We start from the raw sequence: 26417 nt of genomic DNA, 5'->3' as shown, positions 1-26417 counted from the left end.
GTATGGGATTATGGGATATGACAGTAGGGCTATGCATTGACCATAAAAACAACAACAACTCTGTGCAGGTTAGGCTTGAAGCACTGTGACATCTGGCATGGCAAGCAGAAATGTTTAACATTTCTTGTACTTTTGACTGGGCCAAACAGAAAAAAAATTTCATTGCTGGCCGCTTCAGAACAGTCCAGCATTTTGCCATGAACAATTCCTGGGTGCTTTTCACCCCTCAGCCCAAATTGGGCAAAGGGGTATTGTCATCACGGGCGTCGTCCGGGCGTCCGTCAACTTTTGGTTTCCGTCAATTTCAAGCAGAACGACTTATCCGATTAAATCCATTTTTGCAGTGTGTGTTGGGGTTGAGTAGAGGAAGGTTCCTTTCGAAAATGGGCGCGCTGCGATTTTCAATATGGCCGCCACGGCAGCCATCGTGAAATTGGTTTCCATCAATTTCGAGCAGAATGGCTTGTCTGATTAAATTCATTTTTGCAGTGTGGGTTGGGGTTGAGTCGAGGAAGGTTCATGGGTGCGCTGCGATTTTCAATATGGCCGCCACGGCAGCCATCTTGAAATTGGTTTCCGTCAATTTCGAGCAGAATGGCTTGTCCGATTAAATTCATTTTTGCAGTGTGGGTTGGGGTTGAGTCGAGGAAGGTTCATGGGCGCGCTGCGATTTTCAATATGGCCGCCACGGCAGCGATCTTGAACTTGGTTTCCACCATGCATGGGCTGAGGGGTTACGCCCGCTTTGCGGTGCTATTTATTAAAGTGTGTTTGGGGTCCAAAATGCCTTGGTAATCTCCTGATTTCATGATGCCATGCACACATTCAAGGCACCCAGTGCCAGAGGCAGCACAGCAACCCCAAAACATCACTGAACCTCCTCCATGTTTGACTGAAGGGAAGATCTTCTTTTCTTTGAAGGCTTCATTTTGTTTTCTGTAAACAGAGATGATGTGCTTTACCACAAAGCTCTGATTTGGTCTCTTCTGCCAAAGGACATTCTCCCAGAAGGATTTTGGCTTGTTCAGGTGTGTTTTGGCAAACTCCAGTCAGGCTTTATGTCTCTCTCTCAGCAGTGGGGTCCTCCTGGGTCTCCTACCATAGAACCCCCTTTCATCGAGTTGGCAACGGATGGTGCGAGTTGAAACTGTCATACATTGTGTCTGAAGGCCAGCTTGAATCTGTTTGGCAGTTGATCAAGGTGCTTTCTCCACCATTCGAACAATCCTTCGCTGCAATCTTCGATCAAGTTTTCTCTTGTGGCCATGTCCAGGGAAGCTGGCTGGCTACAGTGACATGGGCCTTAAACTTCCTGACAATATTGCGTACGGTGGACACAGGAACATCACAGTCTCTGGAGATGGACTTGTAGCCTTTAGATTGTCCATGCTTGGCTACAATCTTGTGTCTGACCTCCTCAAACAATTCTCTGGTTTTCTTTCTTTTCTCCATGCTCATTGTGGTACACACAGTGACAAAACAGCAGAATGACTCCTTTTCTATATTCAAACTGGTTGAATGAGTGATTTTTATATTGCAAGCACCTGCAACTCACCACAGGTGGGTTCAATTACAAAGTAAAGGAGAATCACCTGCTTGAAATCTAATTGTTTCTAACAACTTCTTAAAGGTGCCAATAATATTGTCCAGGCCATTTTAGGATTTCTGTGTGGAATAAACTAAGATTTAGTAATTTTTTCAGCTTTTTTTGTTTTGTTCCACTGCAAACCAAACAAATTCATATGTGGATACCAAAATATTTTTTGATTTCAACAATTTTCTGGAAGAAATGGTGCATTATTTGAAAAAAGTGCAAGGGTGCCAATATTTTTGGCCACGACTGTATGCTCTCTACCAAATACTGTTGTAGCTCACTGTTGTTTTTGTATGTATTTTGTTTGATAAGTGGTCATCTACAAACTATATATATACAAAAAAAGCATTTGAAAGCCACACCACACCATGGCCAGCTGACATCTCTCCTCCATCTCCACATATGCTCCATTAAACGTCTCTCCCGATCTCAAATATTACCTCCTGTACTTTCTCTTCTCTTTTTACTCTTCACACTCCCCAACTCTCCTTTCTTGATCATATCAAACTCCTTTTCTCCAATCTATTCTACATTAAGGAATGCCCTCTCCCTTCACAAATGTCCATGGAATTAAGATTTTGGTACCAATATATCTTTTCATAAAATGCAAAAGTAAATGCACATTTTTCAACCTTCATCAGACTTGTGATGAGTTTCAGCGTTGGCAATGTTTGCACTGTAAGTTCCTTCCCTACGCACGACACACCAAAACGTACAACAACATGAAAGAGGAATGTCACTGCAACTGCAGGTAAATCATCCAGGATAGACACAAAATGGCAAAGGAAAGCAAAACAGAAATAAATAATAATTCAAACAGACATATACCTCATTTGATCATTGGCGACTTTACAAAAGCGTTTGACTCAATAGACAGAGATGCTATGTTCAAAATACTACGTGCCTATGGTATACCACCTAAGATAACAAACGCGATCAAGGAGATGTATAATCACTGCTTCTGTTGTCCTCACACCTGATGGGCCAACTCGGGTATTTGACGTCACTGCGGGAGTGCTGCAAGGTGACACTCTTGCGCCCTTCTTATTCATTATGGTGCTCAACTATGCGATGCGTACCGTATTGACGGAAGAAGATTGTGTCATACTGCAACGCCGCATGAGCAGAAGACACCCTGCTCAGAAACTATCTGACCTCAACTACACTGATGACACCGCTAAAGCTGCTGATTCATGACAAGATGCACAGGACATCCTATCAAGAATGGAAGATACAGCCAGCAAAGTCAGTCTTATCAATGCCTCAAAAACGAAGTACATGCACATACTTTGTCGACCGAATGAACAACAAACTCTCAGGGCAGCAAATGGTGACGTGCTCGAGACAGTTCAATAATTCAAATACCTTGGCTCAAACACTAACAATGCCTATAATATGGTAATTTGCGATATGGTAATTTCCAAAAAATTCTGATGTGAGGAAGAGGCGTTTGAGATTGGTGGGGCATGTCCTTCGGCACGAAGAAGAAGCAGCAAATAGCATCCTACTTTGGAAGCCATCAGAAAGGAGAGTTGTCGGCCGAATCTGACGTTTATATTGTCTGCAGCGACACCAGGCTGCATACGGACAAACTGAAATCCGCCGCAGCTGACACAGCTGTTTGAGCAAATCTGACAAAGTGACTTTGTTCTTTTTCGCTCTGTTTTCTTTTGGTGTTTTGTTTGCTCTTGTCTGATCAACATTATGTATAAACAAGTAATAGTAGTGAACTTTACAAAAACACTCTTGATGTATTTAATACAATTCACAAATTGTTATGTGAAATAAGAAGAATCACTGAATATGTGCACACACATGCACGCATGCAGTCATAACAAGATGGGGTATTCATGAGAACAAAAATCCCAACCCAACAATTAATCATTTCTTTGAACGATTTCTTTTTTTGAAACACACATAAATAGACTATGACCTTCCAAATAGGCTGACAGAAAGAAAAAAAAACAGGTACGATTACCAGTCTTCCTCCAGCCAAGATTTTTGGAATATACAAGAAGACACGACTCAAAATGCTGACGTACGAATGCTCACGATGACTTTTGTGCATGCGCTGTGTGTGCATTTACACTGACTCGGTTTGGCTCGCCAGGCACTTTTAACCTGCCGCTGCTAGCGCGAGATCTGTAATCCATATCGTCTGTTAAACATAATTTTCAGCATTTAGACGAAAGAGGGAAATTTCAGAATGGTTAACCATAATTTTTCTGTTCATGAATACAAATCAGACTAATGGAAATCACACTAAAATGCGCACTTTGGTGTCTGTCTGTCTGACCGTCATACATTCGGTTGGTACTTATTCAATCTCACCCAAACTTGCCAGGGGGACAAAGAATCACACGACGGAGGTTGAAGTAACTTAACCTGCCCCCCCCCCCCCACTCCCCAGGGGAAAAATATCCACCTTGGACAAACTCCAGGTTAAGGTGTATAAATATCTCACAGTGTGGCGTCCTCGTGAAGCACAGTACAAAAATGCTCGAAAGAGACTTTATGCATGAATGGTTTACACAGTACCCATTTCACCTTTTTCCAGCCATAAGATTTTGTTTGCTATACATGGATTGTATATAACTTGTATTTTTGGGCGTCATATGTCATTTCTCCCAGCCATGGATTCAAGTGTGATGTGCAATTTTGCCCCCGATACCCTTACGACCCAATTGTGACCCCGTTCGTAACGCACACTCGCCTCTAAGCTGTCAACATGGGTTCAAATCTTGACCCAGCTAGAAACTATCATCCCGGTGTTTCGCAGACAGGGTGATTCATCAATGTGAGCTGTCCCTCAGATGGACGTTAAACTAGAGTGCCAAGCAATGAACGAATTCCAAATTCCTGTTTTAACCTTAATCAAACGCGAGGCCTGGGCAGCTGATTCCTGAAAGACTTGGGCCAAGCTTCTCATGGCCAACCCAACAAGAATGTGGGAATAATTGTGGCCATTAAAGAATAATAAAAAAAAGAAGAAGAATATTGTGACGGTTCTGTGAACCAGCCCCCGGGTGAACGGACATTCTTGACACGTTGGTTCCCGAGGTTGTTATATCGTTAGTATTTGTATTTAGATAGCCCCATCCAAGGTTTAATGGGGCATGTGCATTGTGAAGGGCTATATAAAGGTTCTTCTTCTTCCATTACTTGGCTGAAAGCACCCCGTTCCATAATCTGAAACCCACAAACTATAGAGGTTGGTAACCATTGCACATATAGACACTATTCAATTAGGCTTCTCCTCTTGCCAGACAGTTAGACACACCTCCAATACGGTTCCTTTACCTTTACCAACACGTTGAGACATTAGTGATCCTTAAACTCAACATAAGTTCACCATTCACAGTTTAACTGGTTGCCCATATTTTACACCATGTGCAGACACATTTAAATCAACACCAACACCTCCCACGAACCACAATCCAGAGGTGGAAAGGAAGCAACACCACCTTCCTTTTTGAATGTACCTTGGCAGGAAAGGCAGTGAACAGGAAAGTCAGTTGCAAAGTTAAGATGTGCATCGGACTCCAGAGCACGAAACAGGCATGTTCATGATTGAGAGAGGAGGAAGGCAGTGCTTCTGGGAGCGCACCAATCCGAACACTCTGTGTGGGATCAGAGGTGAAGATCTGAATTTTGCTCCCTGAGGGTCTGCCCCTCTTGAACTCTGATCCCACCAGACAACAAACGCCCTGCTCAAACAGCATAAAAAGGCCGAACGCAGAGGCATTCGGCGCTTTTCTGACTGAACCAGGAGACCTGCTGCCAATAAGAAGAGAAGAACCTGCCTGCCAACCCCGTAGTGCAGCGGCATAGCAAAAATTTAAGAAGAATTGTGCATTTTGTGATGGAAGCACCAAATTTGGCACAATGATAGAATGTTATATTTAGAACATTTTCAGATATGGAACCACTTTGAAATTCACCCAAGGTCGCCGCCATATTGGATTTCAAAATGGCGGCTTTAAAAATCTGTAACCCTTAGGGGGGGTGGCGGAAACAAATCCTACAGGCACAATTATTGCCCCATTCACCCTATATCTTTTCTAACATCAGTAGACACATTACAGCGGCGATTCTGAGCTCAAGGGAACATCTAGGGGTCTGGGGAGTGAAAAATTTGAAAATTTCGGCCAAAAATACCCCTAAAAGAGGTCATTTGGTGTCAAATTTCAGGGGGGGTCGTGTATTGTCCTGTAGATAAAACATGCTGGTCCGTTGATTAACCCCTAATTAAACGACTTTTTTGTTTGTTTGCTCCATCCAGGTTTCAATCATGTCGAAGCAGTTCAAGTTAGTTCATGTTACCAAGCATGTAACTTCAACGCCAAAGACGCCACTGGACTGGGAACTCTGTGTTCTGTGTCAAGTTGATATAGGAGAGTCCCTACAGTGTCCTGCTGTCACGAAAAGAACTGATGCAGGTGCTGGATACAAGACACTTGAAGACAATCTATCAGCATTCAATAAACTAGGCAAGCTGCCACAAGACGTGGACTTGCAACGACTGGATGAAGGCCAAGGGATAGCTGCCACTCTAGCTGCCCACCAAGCCAAGTGGCACAAGTCATGCAGGGTGAAATATAACACTACCAAGCTACAGCGGGTACAGAAGAGAAGTCATTCAGAGGGAAGCCCTATCCCCAGTACAATCACAGATAAGTACAAGCTTACTAGGTCTCAGGCAGCTTGTGTTGATAGCATATGCGACAATTTGTGCTTCTTCTGCCAGCAAGAGCTTGGTTTGGAGTTTCATCAAACAGCGACATTGGAACTAGATAAACACGTTCACAAGGCTGCAGAGTTTCTTCAGGATACCACTTTGTTAGCCCAACTGAGTGCTGGGGACATGGTCGCAAGAGAGGCCAAGTACCATAAGAAATGTTTGACATCCCTATACAACCGCGTGAGGGCAGCAAAAAAGCTTGCTGAGCAAAGCCAGAGCACGGTAGATGTCATTTCAGCAATAGTCCTTGCTGAACTGGTAACGTACATAGAGGAAACTGCTAAAGAAGAAGACACTGCTTCTGTATTCAAGATGGCAGACCTCACCAAGCTCTACACAATGAGAATGGAACAGTTCGGAGTTGTGCTGGAAACACGAGTCCATACAACCAGACTCAAGGAGCGTATCCTGGCACACTTCCCTGATCTGCAGGAGCACAGGCAGGGAAGAGATGTCCTGCTGGTGTTTCAGGAAGACATTGGCAGTGCATTAGCCAAGGCATGTCAACATGATATTGACAGTGATGTTGTGCACCTGGCACGAGCTGCAGGGATTATAAGGAAGGATATGTTCCAGTCATCTCAGCCTTTCAATGGGTCCTTCTCAAACAAATGTCAAGAAGAGTCTGTGCCACAACTGCTGCTGACAATGGTCTCCATGATTTTAGAGGGCGCAGGCATCAAAGATCAGGCATGTCAGTCATCGGCATCGGCGTCTGTGACAATAGCTCAACTTCTCAAATACAACAGTGTGAAGCATGAGAGGAGAGGTGCAGGCACAGACGTACGACACAGCATTAGTCAAGAGACTCCTTTGCCAATATATCTTGGCTTGATGCTTCATGCCCATACGAGAAAGAGGGAACTGGTTGACACATTATCTGGACTAGGGATCAGCATTGCCTATGATAGAGTGCTACGGATCTCTGCAGAGCTGGGGAACGGGGTCTGTCAGCGCTTTCGGGCGGAGAAGGTGGTCTGTCCCCCAAAGCTCCGCGGTGGAGTGTTCACCACATCAGCTGTGGATAATATAGACCACAATCCCAGTTCCACGACAGCACACGACTCCTTCCACGGAACTGGTATTTCATTGATACAACATCCAGACTATGACAATCAAGGCACAGACCGAGGTATTGTCATCATCGGGGGTGTCTCAAATGTCAAGACTGTGGAGGACCTTCCACAGTATTACACAGATGTACAACCAGTTAGTTCACTTGCCAAAAGCCACCCTGTACCAGCTGGAACCCAGGCGTCGCTGCAGAGGAATCCTGCACAAGCTGAACTGGATAAAGAGAAGAGGTGGCTCCAGACTGTGAAGGATGCATGTGACAGTGGTGACACACAGAATCCAGGAAACATTTCTTGGGCTGCACATCACGCAGAGAACCAATCGGCCAAGGATACTAGTATCACAGTCACACCCACTGCCTTGCTTCCCCTCTTCCATGACCAAGCCCACTCAGTGGCAATGATCCGCCATGCCATGGATGTCGTGAAAGCAGCGATCAATGAGCTAAACCCTGGACAGGTACCCGTCGTCACACTGGACCAACCACTTTATGCGACCGCCAAGCAGGTGCAATGGAACTGGCCAGACACACATGGTGAAGATCTCTTTGTGGTCATGCTGGGTGGTCTACACACAGAGATGGCAGCTTTGAAGACAGCAGGAGACTGGCTGCAAGACAGCGGTTGGACACAGGCATTGGTTCAGGCAAAGATAGCAACAGCTGGCACAGCAGACTCCTTCTTGCGTGCAGCTCACGTCAGCCGTACAAGACGCGCCCACCAAGTAACTGTTGCTGCCCTACACATACTGCAGCATCGTGCATATGACATATACAACGAAAGAGCAACTGCAAGAGATGAGGAACCATTGGAGTTCGAGGCATGGTGTGACCAGAGAGCAGCGGCATGTCCACAGTTTCAGTACTGGGCCACTGTACTTAACCTGGAGCTCTGTATACTCCTCTACATACGTTCACTGAGAGAGTCCAACTTCACGCTGTACATGGACACCCTACCAGAGCTAGCTGCATGGTTCGCTGCATTGGGCCATATCCACTATGCTCGCTGGTTACCAGTCCACATCAGGGACATGGTTGGTCTTGCAGAGAAACACCCAGATGTTGCTGCCAAGTTCCATGCGGGGCACTTCACATCCAAGAAGACTAGGCATGCTTTCTCCGCCATCTCCCTAGACCAGGCTCATGAACAAAACAATGCCACGGTCAAAGGCGATGGCGGGGCAGTGGGCCTAACTGAAAATCCAAGTGCCCTTCGATGGTGGATGGTGGCTGGCCCCGAAGTTGCTCGGGTCATCACAGAATTTGAGACCTCACAGCAACTGCGCCAAAGTGGAGAGCACACCCACCACCATGAGCAAACCGACAGTGTGCAGAAGAAGTTCGTCCAAGATGTCCGTGCACTGACAACAGTCATCGAAGAAATGGGCAGCCCCTTTGAAGAAGAAAGCACAGATTTGCTGGTCCTGGGCACACTGGAGATCTTGGGCCCAGCTGTTGTAGATACTGTGCGTACAGCTTTACAGATTGGGAGAGATCAGTTCCATTCATTTGAGAAGGAACGTCTGGCAGACAGATCCAAGCCACTCAATGATGTCATCAAACGCAACAAACTCCCGTTGTTTTCATCCATCAAGGTCAAAGCTGCCCAGAAGAGCAAACAACAAGTAGCCTCTGCAAAGAGTGATTCAGAGCTCTTCTCCAGACTATACATCGCATGCCAAACCAGAGATGGGGGTCTCGAGCAGTTCTTCAAACATGAGAACAGCGCACATCCGCCAGCACTCTCGCAAAATGGACAGCTCCGCTTTGGTTCCAAAGCTGACTTGTTGCAGCCCTTAGAACAGCTTGTCGAAACAAAGTCGGACCCACCACAAGTATCTTCTGTGATCCTCGATGGAGCTTAATAGTTCAAATGCTGAGCCCAGGCCAGACCAAAACATTTCTTGACTATGCCACAAAAGTATTCGTTCCATACATTATGTCACAGCTTCAACATCGATCTCGTCTCGATCTAGTGTGGGACCGCTATGCAAAGTCAGGCAGCCTGAAGGCAACTGCAAGGACCAACAGAGGCAAGGGAATACGCAGACGTGTCACTGGCTCTGCCCTCCTACCAGGCAACTGGCACAGTTTCCTCCGTGTCGACGAGAACAAGGAGGAACTCTTCAGCTTTCTGTCTAAGCAGGTCACGGAGTCCATCGATGTGCCAGACAAACAGCTGATTGCTACTGACGGTGAACAGGTAATGTGCATGATGTATGTTAGTGTGTGTTAGTGAAAGTGTGTGTATGTGTCTGGGTGGTGAGAGTGGGTGCGTGCCTGCTTGTGTGTTTGAGAGTGTGTGTACAATCTTCTGTGGTTTCAGTACATATTATACAATGTATTATTGATTTATGCTGTTGTAGAGTAAATTCTTACCCACATATGTGTATTCTTTTCATATAATTTAATTTTGATTATATAATCCCGATTTGTATTATCTATTCGGAAGAATATTTTGTATTGTATATATAATCTTTAGCTGTCCACGGTACACTCCCTCAAATTGTTAAGAAAGGCCTATTGGCCATAGTGTTCTTGAATTGCTTTTTTCTTTCCTGGCATCTTGGGGGAGTGTACACGAACAGGCTACTGTTATATGTGCAATGTCATATTGTATGATTTCATGTGTTTGATGCCAAGTAAATAACAATAATAATAATAATAATAATAATAATAATTGCCCTGTATTTATGTACTTGAAATAATGTACTGAAATAAATTAATAAATGTTATGCAGATTCATGTCAGGTTTTATTCGTGACCACCTACACCAAAGGAATTCACATTTAATTTACATCACGGTATTGTTCATGCTTACACCAACAGGTCATTGCTGTACCACCATGTGCAGACACAGCCGCTTTGGCCCCGTGCAATCACGAGGAAGCAGACACGCGCATGATGCTCCACGCAGCAGCTGCTATGAAATCTGGACACCGCAGAGTACTCATCCGCACCGTGGACACAGATGTGGTGGTTCTCGCTGTGTGGATGGCCCAGGAGCTTAATGAGGTAGTGGACGAACTCTGGTTAGCGTTTGGAACCGGAAAGAACTTCTGCTACATAGCAGCACACGAGCTGTCTGCTACCCTGGGACCAGACAAAGCCAAGGCACTGCCAATCTTCCATGCAATCACAGGGTGTGATACCGTCTCGAGCTTTGCAGGTCGTGGCAAGAAAACAGCATGGGCAGTATGGGAAACTTTTCCAGAAGTGACCAATGCATTCCTGGACCTGGCATCTGCACCAAGTGAGATCTCTGAGGATACACTGGCAACCCTGGAGAGATACGTAGTGCTTCTGTACGACCGCACATGCACATGTTCTGAGGTGAATCTGGCAAGAAAGAAACTCTTTGCAAAGAAATCTCGATCCATTGAAGCAATACCTCCAACACAGGCCGCCCTAGTACAACACGTGAAGAGAGCAACTTACCAGGGTGGACATTGTTGGGGACAGTCTCTTGTCCCACACTGCTATCTCCCATCACCATGCGACTGGGGGTGGGTGGACAATGACGGACAGTTCGATCCTCTGTGGACAACACTACCAGAAGCTGCCAAATCCTGCTATGAACTCATCTGTTGTGGGTGCGAAAAAGGTTGCAGTGGGAGATGCAAGTGCAAGAAAGCGGCTCTGAAATGCACAGCACTGTGTGCCTGTGATGGTGACTGCTCACATTGAGTTGGAACTGTGACACTTGGCATGACTTGATGCAATACGCTCGCTAGTTCTCTTGCTGAACGTGTGTATACAATGTACGTAATATGGGATTATCAGTTGCTTATGTGCATTAAAACATATTTCAATACAACCATTCAATTCATTGACCTCAGAAATGTACATCTAGACACCAGAATCAAGTATCTAGCTGGCATAGAACCAGAGATATCGGTCAGCAGATTTTCGGAAGCCGCCATCTTGGAATCCAATATGGCGTCAGTAAATCAATTTCCGCCATCTTGAAATCCAATATGGCGTCAGTAAATCAACTTCTAAGTAGAACCATTCAATTCCTTGACCTCAAGTTTGTACATCCAGACACTAAAATCAAGGCTGTAGCTGGTATAGAACCAGAAATATTTGTAATTAAAGATTTTTAAGCCGCCATTTTGAAATCCAATATGGCGGCCACATTGGGGTGAATTCCAAAGTGGTTCCATATCTGAAAATGTTCTCCATATAATTTTCTATCATTCTGCCAAATTTGGTGCTTCCATCACAAAATGCACAATTGGTTTGCTATGCCGCTGCACTACCGGGACTGGAGGGAGACTCATAGAGTGGAAACCAAGACATGTTGCGCGGAGGCCAAAACTGTGCTAAGCTAAAAGTCATCCAGGAGTGAGAGAGAGCGAGAGCGAGAGCGAGAGCGAGAGCGAGAGCGAGAGAGAGAGAGAGAGAGAGAGAGAGAGAGAGAGAGAGAGAGAGAGAGAGAGAGAGAGAGAGAGAGAGACAGAGACAGAGACAGAAAGAGAAAGAAAGAAAGACAGAGACAGAGACAGAGAGAGCAGGTAGGCACAGGTCTCTAGGGAGGAACAAAGCTCCATAGTGATGTACACCTCTGTCTCTCTCCATTTCTTAATTTACCAATAGATGCAAAAATCGAGTATAATTTATCTTACAGCCCCAGAACCAAACGAGAAATATATACTCATAATGGCACTCACAGATGTTATATACAACTGCCACTCCCATACCCCCCCCCCCCCCCTCCCAAACATGATTGTAAGTAAATATCGTAATTTTAAACTTACCCTATACATTGTCATGCCCCAGATATGGCTTTTGCGTGGGTGTTAAGAAGAACCCAAACCAGATACAGTGTCTCCCACTAGGAAGTCTTCCTGGATGTTGGGAATGATGGCATTGGCTTTCTGAGTGAAAACGTCTATTAAATAAATTACCAAGCCTGCGATGTTCACACAAGGTAAACCTGCAAGGTTCAAAGTTCACTCACTGACAGGGATGATCGGGAAGGACCGGTATTAATGCACCTGTCCACAGGCCTTGCATGGGCCCACATCGTCGGGAGCTTTTGCAATACAGACAAGCAAGTGTTACGTGGTCCCCTCGGTGACTACCTGGTCTCGGTGACCCCCGGACCGTGAGAGGACCTTCGCCAGAAAGTAGTATTATATATGCGCTTTCGCAACGAAATCCCTATGAATTCCACCCAAGAGAAACTGATGTTCAATGATATATTTCCAGGGTAAGGATATCATACAATTTCAATGATACAATCACGGATATTCCCCGAGCAATCAACAACAAACAACCATCAACAATTCCCAATCCACAATCAATTCCCTATATGATTAAGATGGCCATCTTATATATGTGTGTCCCCTTCTGTACTCACGACCCCCTTTTGGTCTCTGGGCCCCTCCTGACCAAGATGCTGGTCGGCGTCGCCGCACTCGGGCGGTTGAACGAACCCCGGGTGGACGTGTTTCCACCGGGCAGGTATCGTACCAGGCACCGCGGCTGCAGCCCCTCGTGGCCACGCGAAGCGGGTACGGTAAAGCAAGCCAAAAGCCCCACGCCGCTTGCAAGGCGTGTTAGGCCCCAACGTGCGACCCGTACGCATCTGTTTAGACGGTGCCGCGAACGGTGCCAGACGCGGGGTCGATGCACGGCCCCACGTCAACTTGACGTCTCCACCGGGTAGGTACACGTCCCGGTAACTCCTCTCGCCAGACGGGCTTCGGAACGCCGCTTTTCCACGCGGCGCAAGGTCGATCCCACCTTTCGTCGGAGCGGGGCGAGGAAGAAGAATACTCGTCGCTTTTCTTCCTCGTGTCTTTTCCTCTTCCGTTTCCGGTCACTTCCGTTTCCGGACACTTTTTCAGAAGGGCTCCTGACCCTCCAACCACAACAACCCTTAATCTACTACACATGGATAAGCAAAGACCTGAATGGTAATTCACATACATTCACATAAATATGTAACACTCCCCCCCTTCAAGAAAGAAAGTTTGAACCCCGCGAAAACTTTCTTTGCCGGCCAATTTGGAGAAACCAACCAGATAACTCAACCCCCCCCACATTATCAGTTCCCCCCGGGCACAGTTATCACTTAACAATAAAGCAACCAAAATTTCACCACAACCCCTCCAGATTACTCACTCTGGACTAAGCACCAGCAACGACATTGTCCCTGCCAAATCAAACTCCATCTCATGACCCTCTGACTTTGACAGTCAGTTTCTTGTGAATGAAGGTTAAGGGGTTGATCAAAGATCCAAAGTTAAGCCACTCGATAGCACTTTTTCCGGGAGGCCAAGCCGAGTATTCACTACATGGATGCCTTTAGGTACGTGGAGTTCACGGTTAGTCCGTGCAGGAAAGTTCTCTACATGGGCGCCTTGAGGAATGTGGAGTTCACGGTTAGTCCGTGCATGAAAGTTCACTACATGGACGCCTTTAGGAACGGCGTTCACGGTTAATCCGTGTAGGAATCTTGGCTCGGCGGCTCCGCCGCATTCAGTGCTTCAACTTCTCAGAACTTCCCTAATAATTAGGGTGGGACCACTTGTCCCTGTAGTCCCATGAATAGCGGTCTCCTTCTCGGCCACTACTTTGCCAATCCTTCCTTCGGGAGCGGCCATAACTCAGGGAGCCTCCATAATAATATTGATTGCGGCCACCACCAAAACTACCGCCCAGTTGTCCTCTCCTGTAGACCTCTCGACGCCTACGAAATGCCTTCCCTACTGTTATGGTCCGACCCTCCAAATCCTTGCCATTCCAATTCTTCTCTGCCTCTCTGGCGTCTTTTGTGCTGGCAAACGTGACAAAGCCGAACCCTCTTGACTGTTGCGTTTCCCAGTCTCTTACCAACCGCACTTCCACCAGCGGCCCATATCTGTTGAAGACAGAGGTCAGAACTTCTTCCTCTGTTTTGAAGTTCAGTCCCCCTACAAATAACTTGGCACTTTTGTCGCCATCCCGAGCTGGTGTGGTGTTATTTTCCCTGCTGGGCTCTTTACCAACCCTCAGGTTACCATAAACTTGACCCCCGGCCAAATCATTCCCGATAACCACAGATACACCCTCTACAGGAAGCGTGGCTTGTAAACCGACGGTGACCGGTCCTGACACCAAATCGGACTCCAAATGGATGACATGAAGGGGAGCACTAACACCGCCCCCGATCCCCTGTAAACGAACACTATCCCCCGTTGCCGTCTCCTCGGACCATGGCAAAATGCCTTCAAGCATTAAAGATTGATGTGCCCCTGTGTACCTCAATATCCTAACCGGTTTCCGGTTAGTCGAGGCTCCATCCCGTGACACAAACCCCTCTGAAATAAATGGTTGGTAACCCTTTTGATGGCGATTTCTCACAATGGCCATTGCATTTGGAGTCGTAATAGTCGGACTCCGCTCTGGGTCTTCCCTTTTCATGCGGTAACAACTGGACATCAAGTGTCCAGGTTTCTTGCAAAAAGCGCAAGTAGGCCCGGAGGAAAAACTCGTGGTCTGCCTCGGCCCCCCCGAACTATAAGTTTGTCTTGGGCCCGCATCCCTCTGATTTCGAACAGGTGGGGTATCATAGTTGTCCCCATAATCATCTCGAGGCCGCCGCCATGTAAGGTCGTTCTCCGCACCGGGTGTTCCATAACTCCCCTGCTGAAGTCTAGGCGAGGAGTTAGGTTTGTGGACCCCTATTCGGTGGGTTAAGGCATAATCATCTGCCATGGTGGCTGCGTCCCACAACTTTGGTACTTTCTTTTCCTGCAGGTACACTTTGATGTCCTCGTGGACACACTGCTGGAATTCCTCCACCAGGATCAAGTCACGCAATGTTTCGAAGTCTTTCCCGACTCCTTTTGACTCACACCACCGATCAAACATGTTTTCTTTCACTCTGGCAAACTCCACATGGGTCTCACTCTCCCTCTTCCTGGCATTCCTGAATTTTTGCCTGTAAGCTTCCGGAACCAACTCATAGGCTTTGAGGATGTGCTTCTTCAGTACCTCATAATCTGCACATTGGTCCATTGGTAGCGCCGAATAAATCTCTTGAGCTTTTCCCACCAGCACACTTTGCACTAGTATGGTCCAGGCCTCCTCCGGCCAGTTTAATTGTCGAGCCACTTTCTCAAAGTGTGGAAAAAATTTCGCGACTTCCTTTTCACTGAACGGTGGAACCAGCCTCACATGTCTGCCCACATCCCAGGTTTTCTGGTTCGGTGTCGACCCCGTCAGCAAGGGTGGTGCCTCTCCCCGTTCTCTCATTAACTCCAGCTCCTTGAATTTAATTTCCTGCCGAAGCTCCATGTCACGTTCCTTTAATTCCCTTTCTGCTTTTCTCTCCTCTGCTTCGAGTTCCCTTGCAGCTCTCCTCTCCTCTGCTTGTTTCTCTTCTCTCCTCTGCTTGTTTCTCTTCTCTCCTCTCTTCTGCTTTCCTTTCTTCTTCTGCTCTTTCCTTTTCTGCTTTCCTTTCCTCTTCTTTTAACCTTTCCTGGAGTTCTCGTTCCACTCTCCTTTCCTCTGCTTGTTTCTCTTCTCTCCTCTCTTCTGCTTTCCTTTCTTCTTCTGCTGCTCTTTCCTTTTCTGCTTTCCTTTCTTCTTCTGCTCTTTCCTTTTCTGCTTTCCTTTCTTCTTCTGCTCTTTCCTTTTCTGCTTTCCTTTCTTCTTCTGCTCTTTCCTTTTCTGCTTTCCTTTCTTCTTCTTTAATCCGTTCCTGGCTCCGTAATTGCAACTCCAGTTTCCGGAGCTCAACATCTTCTGGTTCTTCGGGTAGCCACTCCCAGGCTAACTCGTCCCATGTTCCTAATCCCACCATAGATTGTATCACCGTGGCCTGCAACTCTGCCTTCCTCAAATTAGTTCGGACCTCCAAGTTAAAATGTTTGGCCAATTTCAAGAGGTCCGACTTTAGTAACGCTCGGAACTGTGCCTCACTCGGTGTTACCGCAAAGTTCTGTGCCACAAACGCCATGGTGACTATCGTTAACACCTGTTAACCTTCACCCAAGACTTTACCCCAATTTCCCCAAAATTTCACCAATTAATACTTAATTAATAAATTTTAATTAATAAAAATATTATTTTATTATTTTATACAAATACACTTTTAGATCCCGGACGTAGACCCAATTGCGAATCCGCAAATCGTAATTTGGACGAGCCCCCAATTCTGTTACGTGGTCCCCTCGGTGACTACCTGGTCTCGGTGACCCCCGGACCGTGAGAGGACCTTCGCCAGAAAGTAGTATTATATATGCGCTTTCGCAACGCAATCCCTATGAATTCCACCCAAGAGAAACTGATGTTCAATGATATATTTCCAGGGTAAGGATATCATACAATTTCAATGATACAATCACGGATATTCCCCGAGCAATCAACAACAAACAACCATCAACAATTCCCAATCCACAATCAATTCCCTATATGATTAAGATGGCCATCTTATATATGTGTGTCCCCTTCTGTACTCACGACCCCCTTTTGGTCTCTGCCCCTCACAATGTCTCTGGGCCCCTCCTGACCAAGATGCTGGTCGGCGTCGCCGCACTCGGGCGGTTGAACGAACCCCGGGTGGACGTGTTTCCACCGGGCAGGTATCGTACCAGGCACCGCGGCTGCAGCCCCTCGTGGCCACGCGAAGCGGGTACGGTAAAGCAAGCCAAAAGCCCCACGCCGCTTGCAAGGCGTGTTAGGCCCCAACGTGCGACCCGTACGCGTCTGTTTAGACGGTGCCGCGAACGGTGCCAGACGCGGGGTCGATGCACGGCCCCACGTCAACTTGACGTCTCCACCGGGTAGGTACACGTCCCGGTAACTCCTCTCGCCAGACGGGCTTCGGAACGCCGCTTTTCCACGCGGCGCAAGGTCGATCCCACCTTTCGTCGGAGCGGGGCGAGGAAGAAGAATACTCGTAGCTTTTCTTCCTCGTGTCTTTTCCTCTTCCGTTTCCGGTCACTTCCGTTTCCGGACACTTTTTCAGAAGGGCTCCTGACCCTCCAACCACAACAACCCTTAACCTACTACACATGGATAAGCAAAGACCTGAATGGTAATTCACATACATTCACATAAATATGTAACACAAGATATAAACTTTTTTGGGCGATTTGATCAGAAAATTTTACAACTCTTTCATTGTGCAGAGGTGCATGCATTCCTCTCAGGTACTTTTCGAAGTACTTTCGGCTTATTTTAGAAGCTTTGTGAGCCATATTAGTTAACAATCCTTATCTGGCACACACAATATACGTTCCCTGCCCCCAACGACTGCTCTTGCTAAGGGTCTTTTCGCATACGCGCCGAGCATTCTGGGGCAGATTATGTCATTTCAAAAGCCACGTTTCAGATGTGATGCCGAGAATCAATGCTATCACTCTAAACATTTAAATAGCCGGAAAAACCCAAAATACTGAACACTACCCATAACTATTGTTCAAATTCACAACCTTCCTCAAATAACCACCACTGCCTGGTGAAGTAATTAGCATTCATGTGTACCTGTAATATGGAAATTTCAAAAGTGATGCAACTATATCTGCAACCGGGATGCTCCATTTTAACCTAAATTCACAAAAACTATCCAGTGACATTTATACCCATCAAGTTTTGTTGGGATACAATGCTTTTTCATTTATGGCATATAAAAGTTCATTTTTATGAACTTTGACCAGCTGCTGTGACCTCAATGTGCATCCACTAAAATGTGCATGCACATTAACACACAACCACTAGAACAATTTTTCTGGTAGACTCCAAACAACCAAGTTTGGTTATAAAATGGGCCACTGGTTTTGTTGTCACAAATTTCCCTCTTGGCCATTAAAATTACTTTCAACAAAGTTTTGACATTGAGATGCAACTATGACTGGCAGACCAAAATGAAAAATCATCCCACCACTGCTTCTCCCCCTCCCCTCCTTCCTCTCCCTACTGTAATGGCTCCATCAACAGTGTATAACATCTTCAGTAATCATTGAATACCCAACCTATACGGAATGATGTAGAGGTTGAAAACATCAATAAAGGTGTACCAATGAGCTTCCAGAAGTACTCGTTGGTGTTAAAGAAGAGGGGATGGAAGGGAAGACGTTTGTCGGCAACAGGTGGGAGGGGTGCAAATTCAGAGACCCACTCCTGTTCTTCGACCTTCGAGACACGGTTGTAAGAGTAGAGATGCTGCAGAAGCTCAAGGGCCTGCGAGTGACAAAGGCACCGATCAGGGCTGTGTTAAAACAGTCATTTCAACAAGTAAGAAGAGCATATTGGTCTCAGAGACTAGAAAACAAGTGTTGTGCAAAGACCGAGTTAGGATCATGGTCCGACACAAGGTATAGTCCACGCATGATAGAGACTAGTTACGAGACAATCCAGACATGTAAAAATCTTCTTTTCGAACGAAGTATATGGCAAATAAATAAAGGCAGCTGTAAAATACAAGGACAACAATTTTGATAAAGTCATAAAACCAAAAACGGTATGCACTTCAGCGGGAGTGCTAAAATAAAAGTTCTACGTTTGTCTTGAATATGCTTGGGCATTCTGTGTCTCAGGCATGCAATAGCTACTTAGAGACTGATGGCAAATCATAAGAAAATGAGCACATTACCCATAGGGCGTCACCCCCTACGCCCGCTCCCCTCATAGCGATGACTCTTTCTTTCTTTTTTTCTGTCTGTCTGTCTCTCTCTCTCTCAACATGCAATGCTGACAACTCAGCAAAAATAGCCCAGAGTGGTCCGACGGTCACCTCTTGAGCTTGTAGTTCAGACCTCAGCTGATTTGGGGGAACCCCCCTGGGCCACCTGATCCAAAAACGAAAAATCTAAGACTGAGCAATCTTGTGGGCCATTGAGTAGTAGGGCTGTATCTGTATTGGATTTTAGAGCAATTGGTTGGTAAATAAGGGGCGAGTAGGGACCCAAATTATCAGGAGGTAACCCCCCCCCCCCCCTCCCACTGGGAGTCCCCATGATCCGAAAAAAAAAATAAGGGAGGAATAACAAAAAGTAAATTGACGGACGGATGAACGGACAGACATCCAGACACCACAATCCATTTTATTATAAGTTCAACTCTACAAGAATCGAGAAGGGATGACATAAAAAAAAGTCAAAAGCCAGTCAGAATTTCAAGAGATAATAGTCAGAAATAATCGCAAAGCGGTGTAACATCCGCAGTAAAAGGTGTTGCTTGAGAGAAATGGTTCTAAAGCGGAAATGCTAAAGTTTTAAAGGGCTCGATCTAAAGGGTAATTAGAAATGGTTCTAAAGGGTAAAATCTCATGGGGTTCCAAAGGGTAGAATCTCATGGGGTTCCAAAGGGTAAAATCTCATGGGGTTCCAAAGGGTAAAATCTCATGGGGTTCCAAAGGGCAACTCTAAAGCGTTCCAAAGGGTAATCCTGATGGTTCCAAAGGGTAATACTGATGGTTCCAAAGGGTAATCCTGATGGTTCCAAAGGGTAATCCTGATGGTTCCAAAGGGTAATTCTGATGGTTCCAAAGGGTATTCCTGATGGTTCCAAAGGGTAATCCTGAAGGGTTCTGAAGGGTAATTCTAAAGAGTTCTGGAGGGTTTTAAAGGGTAATTCTAAGGGGTTCTAAAGGGTTCTAAAGGGTAATTATAAAGCTTTCCAAAGGGGAATTCTAAAGAGTTCTAAAGGGTAATTACAAATAATTTGAAAGTAATTCGAAAGGCAGTGTAATTCTAAAGGGTAAGGAAGTTCCAAAAAAGTTAACACATGCAGGTATCTCAGCCGAGTTCATCACGTGCTCAATATGTCTGCCACTTAGCAACCAAAGGTAAAACTCTCCATTCCCACTCGGCTCCTGTTTATCATTATTTTTTCCAGGATTCTGAATCAAAGCTGCATATGAAGGAAGAAGAACTGCAAAAGAAAGCTGCCGTTACAAAATCTCCGAGTTAGGTCCACTCTATTTTTGCATGCTTGCATTTTGTGCAGTACACTCCACTCCACATAACTGATTGGTTTTACTTCAGGCGATAACGCAAATTTGATGAATGTGTGAAAGAACAAAGATAAAATACCGACTTCCACACACTGGTTCCTCCCTGACATTGCACGAAAATCAATCTTGGCTCATTTATTTGGCCAAAAGTGTGAACTGCACAGGAGTTCTGACAACTTTACAATTCCCCTTTTGTTCATCGGAAAATATGTTCGTGTTGTGAGTGTTACAACACCAAACCTTGTGCAGACCAAACATTCAGATTTTCTGTGATATAAAAGGAATGGTTACACAACTCGTGCATTGATTGGATGAAAGATCACGAATGTACACCTGAGGTAAAATGACTTGCAATTGTTATGTGATTCATCCGGACTCATTGGGTTGATCTGAGCACAATTCCAATGTGAAAGCCTCATCAGAGCCTTTGGGATATTCATAGTTAAAGTAGAATTCATTTTTGTATTCTGCTTTGGCTCAGAGTTTAACTGCACACATCCATACACGGAGATTATAAAAGGCTGTTCATCACATGTACAATTGTGATCTTAACTGTTGGAGATTGAGCCAGTTGTAAAGAAGTCGAGTTCTTGGAAATGGGTAACAACAAGATGGTCATTTGGACCATTGGGGCCAATATCCCCACATCAGTGTCTTGTAATAATATTCCCAGAAACAGAATGGAATGCCTCCCAAGGATATTTTTTAAACCTCACTCAGGAAAACATTTCACACCTCAAAAGAATGTGACAATCTATAGAACTGCAGGGATTTGTCATACATGCTTAAAGTGAAAAAAATTAATTCGAAACAGAATTAATAAATCTCATTGTTATTAATTTTATTTTTGCCTTCACATTGCTGCATGAAAAAAAAAATCTAGAAAGCAGTTCAGAAATTGCAGCTCAAGTGACTTTTCTAATAAATTATGTGGAAGCAGCCTCATTCATCGTCCACGGTTGAAGTTGAAGCACGTATGACATCACTCACAGATCCAATGAGTTTTGATGATGATTAGATGGAATAGTTTTCATTTTTTAATTTGACTTGTGTTTAACTTGTACAGTATCCTTTCACTTACCTGCTCCACATCAATGTCCGTAGCTTCAAGACCTGCCAATGAAATTGCCTTCAAAACCAACTCGATGCTTTCGTAGTCATACGCACTCAGCTGCAAAATGCAAGAAAGAACCATAAATGCTGTTGAGCAGTAGGAAGTAAGGAATACAACAACAACAACATGCATTTTAAGGCCATTTTCCCTGCTAGAGCGGGGGTTAGCCTTGCGGTCCCTATGACAATCTTCTCCATTTTGCCCTATTTTCTGCATCTCCCCTTATTAACCCCCTTGCCCGCATTTCTTCTTCCACCATCTTTAGCCAAGTCTTTCTCGGTCTTCCCCGTCCTCTACTTCCTTCTACATTCATTTCCATCACTCTTCTCAACCAGTCACTTTCATCCTTCCTCAACAAATGACCAAACCATCTCAAACTGTTTCTCTTCGCAGCATCCATCACAGGCTCTATTCCCATCATCTTTCGCAATTCATCATTTGTGTTCCTCTCTCTCAACGATACTCCGCACATCCACCGAACCATTTGCATTTCCACCCTTTCCAGCCTTCGTTGCTGCTCTACGTTCATTACCCATGTCTCGCTCCCATAAATCATAACACTTCTCACACATGCAGCATACACCTTTCCCTTCAGCTTCAACGACACTCCTCTCCTCGTCAGCACGCCACTCAGTTCCCAAAACTTCTTCCATGCACATCTCACTCGAGCAACCGTTGCCGAGTCTGATCCACCTTCTCCATTCAGCATGTCTCTGAAGTACCAAAATGTTTTCACACCTTCCAGCTTCACGCCGTCTCCAAGATCCAACTCAACATTTCCTCCATCGGCAGCTCCCTCTGTGCACACCTTGCATTTGAATGTTGCTGCCACACTGGTTAATGACCCTCTCAGACCACGACATTTTTGATGAACCCACTCAGCGCACATTGTACATTGAATGGAGTTCACTCCGACACCCTTCCTGCACACAGCACACGGCCACTTCCCAGTTCTTTCCACCTCCCCACATGCTTTACCACTTGCCATCACCTTCGTCTTTCCAATATTCACCTTCAGACCTTTTGTCTCCATACATTCCTTCCACTTGATCATCTTTTCCTTCAGTCCATCCATACTTTCCACAATCAACACCAGATCATCTGCATTCAACAACTCCCACGGTAAACCCTCCTTTACGTTCTGAGCCAGCACCTCCATCACACCTACAAATAGAAGTGGACTTCGTACCGACCCCTGATGCACTCCCACCTTCACCTCAAACTCACCACTGTTCCCATGCTTCGTCCTTACAGCTGTGCGCGCTCTTTTGTACATGCCATCACTACTCTGATCAACCATTCCTCCACTCCTAACTTCCTCAATGCCCATGTCACTACTTCGCATCATCATGCATCATCATCATGTCACTACATCCACATCTACATGGAACCCTATTGAATGCTTTCTCCAGATCAACAAACCCAAGAAACAACTTCTTCCTCTTTTCCATGTATTTCTCCTGCAACTGCCTTACAATAAAAAGCGCGTCTGTCGTTCCTCTTCCTGGCATAAATCCAAACTGCATTTCGTCGATCTTCACTTTCTTCCTTATCCTCCTCTCCAACACCCTTTCCAATACCTTCATTCCATGCTCTAATAACTTTGTCGCCCAATACGAGCCACACTCCAGAGGGTCACCTGTCCCCTTGTATAGAGGGACGAGGGTACTCAGTTCCCAAACCACTGGAATGCGGCCTTCTTTCACCACCAGATTACAGATCTCTGTCATTCTCTTCACACCCCAACTTCCTGCTGCCTTCAACATATCTCCCACAACTCCCGCCGGCCCTCCCGTTTTTCTACTCTTCATTGCTTTTATCGCTTCCTCAACTTCCTTCTCAGTTACCTTCTCTGCCGGTCCTAAAACTGGGTTACTCTCGATGTTGCCATCCCATTCATTCTCTGCATTCAACAGCATTTCCATATATGTCTTCCATCTTCCTTTAATTCCATCTGGGTCCACAACGATTTGTCCCACTTCATCCTTCAAGCAACTCACCCCCCCATCACATCACACCTCTCTTTCGCTATGTGCTTTGCAATCCTGAATACCGCTCTCTGACCTTCCAAATCCAAGCGTTCTCCGAACATTTTCCTACATGCCTCCTGCGCCTTTGCTACCTCTTTCTTTGCAGCCTTCTTGGCTGCCTTATAACTTTCATGCTCTGCTTTTTCTGCCCCCGTACCCTTCGCCTTCTGCCACTCCATGAGATTCTTCCTCTTCTCGTCAATCCTCTTTCCAACTTCATCATCCCACCACCATGTTTCCGATTGCCTCGGTGGTCCTTTTGTCCATCCACATACCTCACCAACGGCTCCCAACAGACTATCTTTCATTGACATCCAACCACTTTCAAGCTCAACCACATCATCCTCGACCCGACTCAGCCTCTCTTTTAATGCCTCCCTTACTGTCACCTCTTTCAACCTCCACACCTTCGTTCTCGGTTGGTACTTCACCCGCCGAGCTCTCCTTGCACCTTTCACCCTTATGTCGCAGACAACCAAGTGGTGCTGTGAAACAGCCTCCTCCCCCGGGATCACCTTTGTGTCCCCGAGGTGCCCCCTATATCGCCTACGCACCATCAGGTAGTCAACGGTTGTCGTCGACCCACCTGACGTGAATGTAACAAGCTTATTATCCTCTTTCTGGAACTGAGTATTACAAATCAACAAATCAGCTCCATCAGCAAACTCCAAAATCCTTTCACCTTCTCCATTTCTCAAACCATATCCGTAACCCCCATGAACTCCCTCTAAACCATCCATACTCCTTCCCACATGTCCATTTAGGTCTCCTCCTACCACAACAACTTCCTCATCTTTCACATTTTCCATCAGCTTCTCTATCGCACACCAGAACTTGTCCTTTTCTTCTCTCCGACCAACCTGCGGAGCATATCCCGAGATGACGTTCACCAGGAGCTTTCCAATCATCATTTTCACCATCATCAACCTATCACTCACTCTAGTCACACTCACCACACTGTCTACAAACTCCTCAGAAAACAGGACACCAACGCCATGCACACCCTTCGGGCACCCTTGCCACACAAACTTGTATTTCTGTCCCTGCCTACCCTTCACCATTCTCACACCACTTCCCTTCCATCTCGTCTTTTGCACACAACATATGTCCACTCTTCTTCTGACCAATACTTCCACCACTTCTCCTGATCTCCCCGTCATTGTCCTTTCATTCCATGTTCCAAACCTCAGAAACTGATGTCCATTTCGGGCATCAGACGTTTCGTTGTCATAAATGGAGTGATAAAAAAAAAGAAGTGAGAAGTAGGAAGTAAGGAATAAAAAAGCAAAAAAAAAGAAGGAACTGTCATCATAATTACACCACAGTTAACTTGTCAAAATGTCAATACAAAGACACAAGTTGAAGAGACTATTGAAGTTACTGAAAATAAGAATTCAATGTAAAGTCAGGCCTGGCCAAACGGCCACCTCTTTTGAGCAGGTACCTGTTTTTAACGGTCATTATATGTTGCCCGGATGTATTTTCAAGATTAAACAACCTGAATGAAACGGGCACCTGTTCAACTTGGCCAGCGGCCACATAGATTTATTGGAAAAAGATAGTTTACCTTGCATGAAGTGACTTTAAGACATGGTGTTTCAGAAATTGCAATCCAGTGACTTGTATTAAAGAAGCGTAATTGTGCTTGTCGTTTTTTGCCGAGGAGCATTATAATGATCGTGCTTCTTGTAACGTATTGTTGCGTTTTTGAGTTTTGGTAACAGTTAGTATAATAAAGGTTAAATTTCCCCCTCATAGTTAGTCACACAAACAACATGTAGCCTCGAGATAGTTCAGTTATTTCTTCTTATTTGTGAGCTTAGTCCTTTTCCTATGTTAGTTTTGCGTTGAGTAGAGTAAGGAGAATAGGTCCTGCTCCTACTTCCATTGCCTTATCCCGCCTCCATAGCCTCATGCCTCTTTGTGCTGCCTTTGGTTATTTTGGCGCGAATTAACACGAGGCAGGCCGAGGAGGGTCGGGGCGGGACCGAATTATGGTGCCAGAGGAGCTGACGGTAAGCGCAAGCCGCCAATCAGGGCTCACAGGGTGTGGCGGCAGCACTGCGTCACAGGGCGTGGTTTGGAAGGTTCGAGAAGGTTCGGGGCATATCGATATAAGCCGTTGCGCAAAGCCACCAGGAGTGCGGGGAGTTCGAGCAGCAATTGAGGTACGAGGACTGAGTTGGCATTGAGTGAGGAGTGAAGGAGCGCGGTCAGCGGCAAAGGACTTTGAAAGATACGAGATCGGCGAAAGACGCGCATGAACCAGGATACGCCCTCGTATGAAAGTAACGCTCGGTTGAGCTTGAAGCCGAGCCGCGTATAGTGCATTGAGATACGCGAGTGATAACGCGCTGTGTAACCGCCAGCCGCGCTGAGAAGCGTACTTTTCCTTCCTACCTCATCGGCTGCCTTTTGTTCGGGAGACGCGCTACGAGGATCCTTCCACCGCTCTTCTTCGCAGGACGTGCTGTGACCGTGGAGAGCCGGACGGGGCCGTTCCTGGGCGACCAAGTCGGCACGTTTTGGCCTGAACAGTATCCTGCCTGCAATTCCCTGTGTGAGTGTGACGGGCCCGAGTCTGGGCGTTAAGAATAAGACTGTTTAAGTGCTGCTCTGTGTCTCTGCGTCTCCTGATCATTGTACATACTTGTGGGAATAATAATTAAATCTGTGTTCTTCCTTCCATTCGACCGTTCTCGTGTTTTCCTCATTGACTAAGCGTGGCACGAGTAGAATCGCTCAAATCGGGTTCCACTACTAGAAAACTGCACGGACCACGTGGTACTCAATCCGCTCGGTGTACCCAAATCATACGTTGCTCGTGCGAGGCTTGCTTCCCCGCTTCCGTGGCGGCGCAGGGATTTAGGTACGAGCGAGACTTGGTCCCGAAACCCTACCTTGCGTTTGCCCG

At 45.9% G+C, this 26417-nt stretch overlaps 2 protein-coding genes across 3 annotated transcripts in view; one reads left to right on the top strand and one right to left on the bottom strand.

Annotated features, from left to right (window-relative positions):
* Positions 1-26417, bottom strand: part of KNTC1 (kinetochore associated 1) — a 390864-nt gene that overhangs the window by 70759 nt on the left and 293688 nt on the right. For both annotated transcript variants that reach the window (XM_078766073.1, XM_078766075.1), the window contains exons 45-47: positions 21441-21530; positions 18423-18585; positions 2227-2285 (exon numbers count right to left, since the gene is read on the bottom strand). In XM_078766073.1, coding sequence (XP_078622199.1) covers positions 2227-2285; positions 18423-18585; positions 21441-21530 — 312 coding nt within the window. The remainder of the gene's footprint in view (positions 1-2226; positions 2286-18422; positions 18586-21440; positions 21531-26417) is intronic.
* On the top strand, positions 4228-11219 carry LOC137437319 (uncharacterized). Its single transcript, XM_068131676.2, has 3 exons — positions 4228-4237; positions 9486-9610; positions 10237-11219. Exons 1-3 carry the CDS (start codon positions 4228-4230, stop codon positions 11092-11094), a joined length of 993 nt encoding a protein of 330 aa, XP_067987777.2. The 3' UTR covers positions 11095-11219.

Source organism: Myxine glutinosa, chromosome 12, assembly GCF_964187855.1.
Source record: "Myxine glutinosa chromosome 12, kmMyxGlut1.1, whole genome shotgun sequence".
NCBI classification, from domain to species: domain Eukaryota; kingdom Metazoa; phylum Chordata; class Myxini; order Myxiniformes; family Myxinidae; genus Myxine; species Myxine glutinosa.
The sequence above is the reverse complement of the archived record's forward strand: the minus strand, read 5'-3'. Positions and strand labels throughout refer to the sequence as shown.